The sequence below is a fragment of the Apium graveolens genome, chromosome 7 (genome assembly GCF_009905375.1).
Source record: "Apium graveolens cultivar Ventura chromosome 7, ASM990537v1, whole genome shotgun sequence".
In the NCBI taxonomy this organism is placed as follows: Eukaryota; Viridiplantae; Streptophyta; class Magnoliopsida; order Apiales; family Apiaceae; genus Apium; species Apium graveolens.
In genome coordinates this window covers 262334370-262344539 of record NC_133653.1, presented here as the reverse complement: position 1 = coordinate 262344539, position 10170 = coordinate 262334370, and the positions used below count along the sequence as shown (strand labels likewise).

General features: G+C 36.4%; 2 protein-coding genes across 2 annotated transcripts; one reads left to right on the top strand and one right to left on the bottom strand.

The window, feature by feature from the left end:
• The first annotated feature begins 2217 nt into the window (after positions 1 to 2217).
• LOC141674836 (putative F-box protein At3g21170) lies at positions 2218 to 3534 on the top strand. The gene has a single exon (XM_074481540.1). It carries the CDS (start codon positions 2218 to 2220, stop codon positions 3532 to 3534), a length of 1317 nt encoding a protein of 438 aa, XP_074337641.1.
• A 2435-nt stretch (positions 3535 to 5969) lies between these two features.
• Positions 5970 to 8934, bottom strand: LOC141670888 (G-type lectin S-receptor-like serine/threonine-protein kinase LECRK1). Its single transcript, XM_074476944.1, has one exon. It carries the CDS (start codon positions 8814 to 8816, stop codon positions 6465 to 6467), a length of 2352 nt encoding a protein of 783 aa, XP_074333045.1. The 5' UTR covers positions 8817 to 8934; the 3' UTR covers positions 5970 to 6464.
• Positions 8935 to 10170: the final 1236 nt, after the last annotated feature.

Here is a 10170-nt window from a genome sequence, read left to right as displayed (position 1 = left end):
TGTCATGTCTAATATGATTTGTGTTTAGTTTTCAGAACTTAATAACAGGACATATCAGGACTTACTGAAATCAGGATTTACTGGAAGTCAGAACTTAATATCAGAACTTAAGGTCATATCAGAACTTAAGTGCGGGAAGACTTTCAGATAAGGAAAGAAGTTAATTTACAGGAGAGAAAATCTGGACTAAAATAATAGAAGATATGCATGGAAAGAGTTAGAAGACTAGAAGACTTGTGGAAGATATCTGATTGATATATTTTAGGAGACAGAATTGTATTCCATATCAATTAGAATATATCTTGTAACTGTGTACTATATAAACACAGACTTAGGGTTTACACTAGATGTGTTATCATTATCGAGAAGATTATACATTGTAACCTAGCAGCTCTTAGTGATATTTGTTCATCACTGAGAGAGAACAACGGTTCATATTGTAACAGAGTTTATTGAATATACTTGATTATTGTTACATACTTGTGTTCAAATTGATTTGATTGTATAAACACTGTATTCAACCCCTTCTACAGTGTTGTGTGACCTAACAAGCTCGCAATCCACTAAGGAAACTGGACAAGTAAAAATCAAGGGTGTGTACATTATGGTGAGTGAGCACATATCCCCTTAATTCCTCAAACTTAGCAATGTATTCAGCTACCGTACTCTTTTGCACTAGTTTGTTGAACCTGCCAACTAGATTTTCTTGGTTACTAGATGATAATCGTTGCAAAAGGAGGTCTGATAGAATTTCCCACGTGAGACCTGGTTGTTCCAATTGTATGGTTTGGAACCAATGATCTGCTGGTCCCTCAAAATAGAGTGAAGCAAATACAATCTTCGTATAAGTATTCATTCCTGGGTTTAGCATGAAGAACTTGTTGGCTTTAACCACCCAGCTCCGAGCGTTGGTACCATCAAACTTCGGAAACTCGACCTTGGGAAGTTTATATGGTGTCAAAACATTAGACCTGTGTGACTGATGGTCTGCAGAGTGGGTATATGTTTGGTTGTACGGTTGGGGGGTGGGTAGCTGATTTGTGAAATTTGGGATGGTTATGTGTGGTCTAACCAGGGGTGTTGTGTTCGTAAGTGGTTGCTGAGTTTGGCGGTGCCGTCATGAACAACGGTGACGAATCAGCATGGGTTCTGGGTGGTGGGTTCATGCCATATTGTGTGTGAGGTGAATTGGGTTTTGGTGAGGTAATATTGACATTAGTTGATGAAAAGGAATTATGTAAAGCACTGCTAGATGATGAAGTATTACCTTGTTGTTGCAGCTTCACTGTTTCAAGTAGATCTCGAATCTGGGTTGTTAAATCCATCTTATCAGTCCTCATCTTGAATTTTCTACCCATTTTTCGCATTTACGTAGTCAGATCTGTCATCTAGGTTCGATACTCAGCTTCTTTAGCGACCGTGTTGTTCCGTACTTCTTCGAGATGAGATGCTAACTTTTGCAAATCCTTTTCATATTTAGCTAAAGATGGCCCAACCATGCTCTGATACCATTTTGTAACAGATTACTATAATTGTAATAGGTAGTTTAATCAGAAAGAAGAATAGTTGCAACAAAGAAGATAAACTTTTACTATTTCATTTCATGCCTCATTATGTTACAAGATAGAGTGTATATATGGGAGCATAATTGTGGGATCATATGTCTACTAACCGACTTCTCAAAATAGAAACGGGAAAATAATGAAAAGAAATATATAAAATTAGTTTATATTATAAACTGTGTTGTTGGATTGGTGAGTCAGCAAAAGCCAATCCGACGTCGTACTACTTCTAATTAGGGTTATTATCCCCAATTGTAACAAAGACCTGGGACGGGAATAACACTCCCCCAAGGTAATCCGACGATCATCCATAGTACCATATGCATATTTATTACTATCTCCGTTCCGTTCATTTTTTTATATTTTTTCCACAATTTAATAAAAAAATTAAAGTGCGTGTCGAGTATCTTCTCCCAATTGAGACGGACGGACGGAGGGAGTAATTATTTAAATCTCCTATTCTTTATCGGATTCCATGACACCATGATTTTACCCTGCCAAATAATTGCACTCCCCGCTGGTTTCTCTCTACCCGACCCGAATACATGTGTAAGGTAACGCCAGTAAACAATCAGCCCCAAAAGGTATACATATCCCTAAATTTGAAACCCTAGTTGCCGCCTCTATTTCATTCCGACAATCAACCTGAGTTAAAATGAGCTTATCAAAACCCAATTACAAGCCCTCCTACGACTTCCCAGAAGAAATCTTGTCTGAATTATTCAAAAGACTCCCTGTTAAAGATGTCTTACGTTGCGGAGCTGTCCAAAAATCCTGGTATTCTCTCATCAAAACATCTCTGTTTGTTTCTCAACACTCCAATCATCAACTACTCACTGCCGACAGTAATCCTAAGTACTTGCTTTTTAATGATACTATTACCAATTATTTCAATGTACGTTCCGATGATTCACAATGTCAAAATTATTGCACATTTCACTATCCTTTTGACTTGCCTAATCAAGCTTGGTATGAAGATGCACATGGTATATTTTGTGTGTCTACTATGTTAACTGAGGAACTTGCTTACAATTGCGATATTTATCTGTGGAACCCTCTTGTTGGAAAATCTAGGGTTATTCCCGAAACACCTCTTTCGAGGTTTTCTTATGAGGAGATTAAATGGAATGCTTTAGCTTTTGGGTTTTTACCGGAAGTTAATGATTATGTTGTGGTACATGTTATCAAACCTAAATCGACTGCTGAACCTGACTCACCTGGCCCTGAGTCTTTCGTTATTTATCCTTACTATAACGCTTATGAACATTACCCGCACTCGGTGAAGATTGGTGTTTATAGTCTAAACACTAATTCTTGGAAGGAAATAGCGCAAGATAATGTTTTTGTTGATTATATGTGTACTAATGAGTCGGTGTTTGTTAATGGTACTGCATTTTGGGTAGGGTATAATTCTGATCTGTTAGAGCAGGTAGTTATGTACTTTGATACAAAGACAAGTATACTGGGACAGGTTACGGTGCCTAACTGGATGGTACGTCATACCCGCCAGCTTGAGACTCCTGTTATTCTTCCATTCGGTCAGTCTATTGCTTACTTTGTTGAGGGAGATGTGGATGATTGGGATGATGATGAGGATGAGGATGATGATTTTGGTACTTCTCATTTGGACATGTGGGTATTGAATGACGAGAGGAGGGTATTGAATGACAAGAGCATAAATGAGGATTTTTGGGAGAACAAGATGAGGATATATATGGATTCCTGGAAGAAGAAGATGAGTGTTAAGCTAGGTGAAAATGTTTGGGCTGAGGTATTGGGTACGAGGAACAATGGTGCACCAATACAAGCAAAATCAAACAATCTAATTTCGTATGATCTTGATACTCATGAACCTTATGATTTTGTTGAATCATGTGATCGTTTGACTCCTTTTTACTATCTCAGGGAGGGCTCTAAATCACCTTTTCTTATTCGTCCTTTTGTGGAAACACTAACCTTGCTTGATATTTAGGAAGATGTGATGTCGGAAGCCTTGTTATTGTGATGGGAAATTACTTGAGTTCTTCAACTCTTCATTTTCGGTTAAAGATGCAGTTGTTATTATATGTGCGCACCAAAAGTGAAGTGGCAGTGGACCATGAAAGAAGATTTCAACATCTGATTGCCAATGACATCTAGGAGTGTTAGCAGATATGCTGAAAAGGATGAGATGAAGAAAACTCTTCTTGGATTATGGTTTTGTTTCTTATTTTGTATTCTTCTGCGTTGGGATTTTATCGTTTATTTTAATCTTGTATTATGTTTTTGAGATTATTTTGTTTTGGCATTACATTTCGAACTTGATAAGCATTTGGTATTAGGTTGTGTAGCATACTTAAGTATATATTTTGACCAAATCTGTGTTTCACATTGGGGGTGTATAGAGAAGGGGCAAAAACATATTGGGGTAGATGGTGAGTTAGCATCTCACCGCTTTCTATAAAAAAAGACTTTTCTTCTACTCCGCTTTCTATAAAAAAAGACACAGCTGGTGGCAGGAACCTATGTTTTTCCTTGTTCTTGTGTTTGATTGATCACACACCCTTCGAGCACATCGAACACTTGATTCTAACTTCTACTATAATGTGGAATCAGATGACAAATATATCCAGATGGAATACACTATATAGCGTCCTTAAACCATTTTACGTTCAGAAGAAAAAACAGTTCAGCTAACACTTGATTCTACCTTGTATAGTAAATTGTTCACCATTTGCTTTAAGCCTCTAATTACTATTACTATTGATAGACATGGAAATTAAAGATTAAAAGAGTATCAACACAAGGAAAATAAAAATTAGAACACTAAATAGCGGTCAAGATGACAGACGTGGAGGTGGCAGGATGTTCACAGTACCTTCCAGCATCAATAGCACCTTCGAAGCGATGGTTCAACTAAAATGCCCCAGAGACCTACTCTTAACCATTTCAATCTTCACATTCACTAACTAATTTATCGAGCTCGTCATTCTGAAAACATTTATAGACCCATTCTTCAAGAAATGCTTCCTCCTCCGACAGGTCGAGTTCGATACTTATTCTACAACATAAGTCTCTAAAATCATGATTCCAAAGATAAAAACATATGCCTTAACTGTAATTGCAACATAACCACTCTGTATATGAATTTGAAAAAGTTGTTTGATGGTTTATGTTCTTGTAAACTCTTGTATGAGGGTTGCTTTTGTTTAACATGTTTGACATTAGTTTAAGATATTTGAACAATCTTAGATCTTATAAATTTATTGTCATTAAAAATGTGCCTTTGTTTTAATTTTAAATATTAGGATTTTATTTTCTAAATATATATTTTGTCATTTAGAATTTGTCTTGGTGTAATGTAAATGCAAATTAGGATCAAAATAATTATTCTTTGCATACATGAATAAAAGCACAAAATACATCTACTTTAAACCTTTTTTTCCCTTAGGATAGTTCAAAAGCTAATAAGTAATCTTTGTTTTAAATAAATTTTGATATGATCGATAATTTGAAATCAGGACCCTTTAGTATAAACTAAAATCTAAGTAGGGCAACAAAGAAGACAAGACAAAGAATAATAACCCTTACCTGTAGGAGGCTCCTTTCTCAGCAGAGGTAATTCTTTAACCTCCTTCTCTTTTGTTTCAAAATAATTGGCTGTTTCTTTTAATCAAGTTTCTTACTAATGCATCTTGTGTTTGATCTAAGTTCTCCAAGAATAATTTCTTAAAATATGCTACACATTTTTTTGCCAAGTCAATTGTATATTTTAAATGCTAAGAGAAATAGATACTATGCCTAGTTTTTACATTAGGAATTCACTCGATTTTTAAGTAAAAGAAATTCTATATAAATTTGTTGTACTACTGATTAGTAATCGGATGATAAGCATCTTAGGTTCATTGTTAGTGCCTTAGTGGATAAATTTGAGAATTTGTTTGCTGTTCCACCAATTCTCCGGAAATATAGGTTTTATTCTTGGTTATAATCTTCTCTTACTCTTGTCCTAAATCAAGTTGTATCAAGAGCCAACTCGTTCGTCGGTGGTATAGAGTCGTGATCTTCTATTGGTGGTATAGAGTTGTGATCTTCTATTTCTCACACATGCTACATCTTTAAACCAGGCTTTTTGTAACATCCTGTCCGACATCTTAAAATATAAGTTGGATACTAGGTGCGTCGACAATTTTCCTATCGAAGTTAGTTGCTTTTAGGCTGTTGAACTTAAAATTAATGTGAAGTTGGATTGACAATAGGTTATAGGCCCTGATATGTCTCAGATTATTACACTTGTAACTTTCAGCCACTTGTTCAATTAAGTAATCGACGAGCAGAGCTGATGCCTAGGACAACTGACTATTATTTTATTTTTTTTTGTTAAAAATTTGTATATATGAAAGAAAAGCGAACAGTTCAGAATTCCGGGCACAAAATAGGTTAGGAATTTTTCTTGCTTTTCTTGACTGTAACTAGAACTCAGTATACAAGTTTTGTCAGTTTACTTAAGATGCCGATTTATAAGTTATAGAAAAGTCTGGTGTGACTAGTTCAAACAATTTACGTCCTCATAATTTATCTACTACTGCCATGTATACTTTGGGCTATACCTGCAGGTAGCATTGATTGTTCATTCAATCTATTAGTTTGGCTGAAGTAGTCTGTTATGACTGGTGGTGGTAGGAACCTCTGTGTTTACTTGTTGCTAAATTCAAGTGATCACATCCTTGGTATTGTATACCGAAGATTTGATTTTAACTTCTACTATAATCTGGAATCAGATGACAAATATATGTGGATGCAATGCACAATATCACATCCTCAAGCCGTTTTACACTCTGAAGGAAATTAAACTTTAGGACTAGAATTATTAGTACTGTAAGTAGATATGCATTAAGGATAGGAAAAGTGGTAAGTAAAACACTATATAGCTGTTAAGTACGAAGACAGGCTAGGAGGTGGTGGGATGTCCACAGTACCCTCCAGCATCAGTAGGACCTTCTTCATGGATGGGCGAAGCGATGGTTCATCTAAAATGCACCAGAGCCCTACTCTAACCATTCTTTCAAATTTTTTCTTATCAGTTTCCGCATCTATAATCAATTTATCAAGCTCATTGTTCTCAAAACATTGATGGACCCATTCTTGAAGAATAGCTTCCTCCTCCGACAGGTTGAGTTCGACACTTCTTCTACAACATAAGATCTCTAAAAGCATGACTCCAAAGCTATAAACATCAGCCTTCACTGTAATTGCCATATTTCGGTGCCATTCTGGCGCAACATAACCCCTAGTACCTCGTATCCCTGTATATGTATTTGTTTGCCCTGCCTTGAGGAGTTTTGCTAATCCAAAGTCTGAAATTTTGGCAAACCTGTTTTGATCTATCAGTACGTTTTGAGGCTTTATGTCGCAGTGGATAATTTGAGTATCACACTCTTCATGCAGATAAAGGATTCCTCTGGCTATATCAAGAGCAATTCTAATTCTTTCATCCCATCTCAGTGGGTGTTGGGAACCAAAAAGGACATCTGCAAGTGATCCATTAATCATGTATTCATAGACCAGAAGCTTTTTTGGTCCATCCAGACTATAACCCAGAAGCCTGACGAGGTTGCGGTGATGGGTTCTTCCTATGACTTTTATTTCGTTCTGGAACTCTTTATCCACTTCTGCCAACGTATTCTCCAATCTCTTGACAGCTACTTCTTGATTGTTAAGATATAACGTCCCTCTATAAACCGTACCACATGATCCTCTTCCAATTTCTTCCTGAAAACCATTTGTCACTTTCTCTAATTCTGCATAAGTAAATGACTTCGGAGCGATATCTTCCATAAGTTCAAAATGTTGATTGGCCGATATCTTTCTGTATGCCCCTGAACGGTTTCTGTAAGCAACAAATCCAGAAATCGCAAAGACCGTAAAGGCCAAGGCAACAAGTGAAACGCTAATGATAAGAATGTTATGGCGAGGTTTATTTATTATAGTATTGAGATCAGTTGAAGCTTCTTTTTCTGGTTCTTGTGAAGCCCACTTGATATAGGCAATGTTCGACTCAGAAAGGTCTCTTCTGCCGTATCTCAGTGGAAGCCTTTGTTTTCTGCAATCCCCGTCTTTGAAAAAGGCTGCTTCGCAGTTACAGTCCTCCAAACAAGATGCTACACAGTCTTCTTTGATATCCATTTTAAGAACAAAATAAGGATCATCTTCCCACCAAGTATTCTCCAGTGTTCTCATCCTATATTGGATTCGCTGCTCTTTGTTCTTGCAACTATCACCAGTATTATTCTTCTCACAGCCTGCAGTCCCATCACCAGGACTAACAAAATCAAATCCGGGTAAACATACACAGTTAGCTTTATTATCATTAAGAGTACAGTATCCATTGAGGCCACATAAACCTTTTGGGTCACATTTATCGTGAGAAGATTCCCATACAACTGATGAGCCGTTGCCTTTATTTTCCAAACTAAATGAATAGAGTCGAAAGATGCCATCAACATCTATTTTCATGAGGTAAAGTATCCGTGTCTCAGAAAACCCATCGGTTAGATTTAGCATAACAGAGACTGAATTATTAAGCAAATATAGGTGTCCGTTAGGATCAAGATTCAGTGTCACATTTACCCCTCTTCCATAAGTCATAGTTGAATAGTAAGCATGTGTGGAACTAACTGTAGTAGTCTCCACCGGATACTGTACAAGGTTTGAATCACTCTGCATATTGAGTCGGAATATTCCTGTAGAGTAATTAGTTTCTGACCTGCTAGAAACTAAATTTTGATCATTAAGAAGACACTGACCAGGTAAGATGGTGTCAGTTGGGTGATCAAAACTCTGCCACATCTTATCTTGGCTGGAATCATACAGCACAAAGTTTCCGGTGTCTAGCATGGAAGCAGAAGAAATAGGCCTATCAAGTTTAACAACATCTGTTGTTGAGTCTTGAGATTGCTGTTGGAGGATAAGTCTCCCATCCGAAGTTAAACTCAAGGTTACATCGCTGGAGACAGGAGGATCATCTCGGTTGGCTGTCCAAACTACTGTCCTATTCACTGGAAGTCCAGCGAGGAAAATTCCAATACCATAGCGGTTATCACCTTGCGGATAAAATCCAAAGGCAAATAACCCTGAGGATGACAGCCAAGACGAGTTTCTAGTTGGCGTTAGTAAGGAGCCTTGACTTATATTGGATACTCTGTGTAGAGCTGCTACAAAATGCATTGTAGACAGCATGAAAACAAAAAGAAGACCAAACAGAGAAATTGCCATGAATTGTTTAAGTGTTTGTTTTGTTATTGCTCTGGTTGTCGATGCAAATACATGAAGCTACCTATTGGAGTATATATAAGCGCCACTCGAGCCAGTCTTTGCACCAACGACTACGAGTCACCGTAAAGGTAAACATAAATGTTAATGAAATGGTCAATATATATAATTTTAAAACATTTCTAAATTTCTTGTACCTTTGAAAATCTATAACATTTATTAGATATTCATTTTGGAACCTAACATTTTGGTCATTCAATTTGTGTGGAGTATGAGTAATCTGTACTGATAGTAGTAGTAGTAGCTGGTGCAATTGTGTTACATGAAAGTTCAACAGGATGACCAATTCTTCTCATTAATAAGTACTCCCTCCGTCCCGTTAAACGTTTCCCCTTTTGACTTTTTGTACTGTTCAGGGTAAGCGATTGACTACTAATTTACGTCTAATCTATAATATCAAACATAGTCATGAGTGATTTTGTTGGATTCGTATTTATGAGTACTTTAATACAATGAAATTTTTATATTTAATACTAATACGAAATTAAAGATATTAACAATCAAAAGTGTGCATTGACAAACGTGTTCAACACAAACGTTTTTAGGGACGGAGGGAGTAGATAGGAATTGGTGGTAATAAATGCTCAAATTCTTTTTTGGAAGAAAGGGAAGAAATGTAGTCATCCTTTTCTTTTTTCATATTTTTTGTAGAGGAATTAGATTAAAGGGTTCACAATTTTTTTGTAAAATTAGAATCCTAGAGTGATTTGCAAACTCACCTAAAACATCCTTCAAGTAACTCCTTAAAAGTACATGAGAAGACTAAGGGGTTTAGTCCTTTGAATTCTAAAAAAAAATTCAAGCAAGGACTATGTCCAGTACATGTTTAATTTTCATCTGTGGCTTAAGCTAGTGATAATAGATCTAGTTTATGTTGAGGATATTAGTAGGCAATAGAGAAGCCTTACATCGACATCTAGCGATAACTAGGAAATCTTGTAGGGATTCAGGAATTCAGACTCTCTTGAATTCAAATTTAACAAATGTAGAAGATTATATGTTGCAATAGTGTGTTGGTATTCGTGCAAGTACGATGGTTTGAAGAGTTTAAGATCATGTTGGGGCTTTTCTCTATTATTTTAAGGTTTTAGAGCGACTGGTTATGTATCATAGCTCGGTTTACAGATTGGTCTCAGGTTCGAGTCCTCTGTCAATCGGTAGGAAAATTATCGTAGAGGTTTTAGAGCCTGCCTATTCCAAGCAATTTTACTATCCTTTCATATCATTCTTCATTCATACAAGATTATTAAGTTAGACATTACTTTTACTTGTTTCAGTCTAGCATTCTTGAATAATA

Excerpts from the sequence above, each read along its gene's own strand:
- LOC141674836 (XM_074481540.1), top strand. The coding sequence starts at position 2,218 with ATGAGCTTATCAAAACCCAATTACAAGCCCTCCTACGACTTCCCAGAA.
- LOC141670888 (XM_074476944.1), bottom strand. The coding sequence starts at position 8,816 with ATGGCAATTTCTCTGTTTGGTCTTCTTTTTGTTTTCATGCTGTCTACA.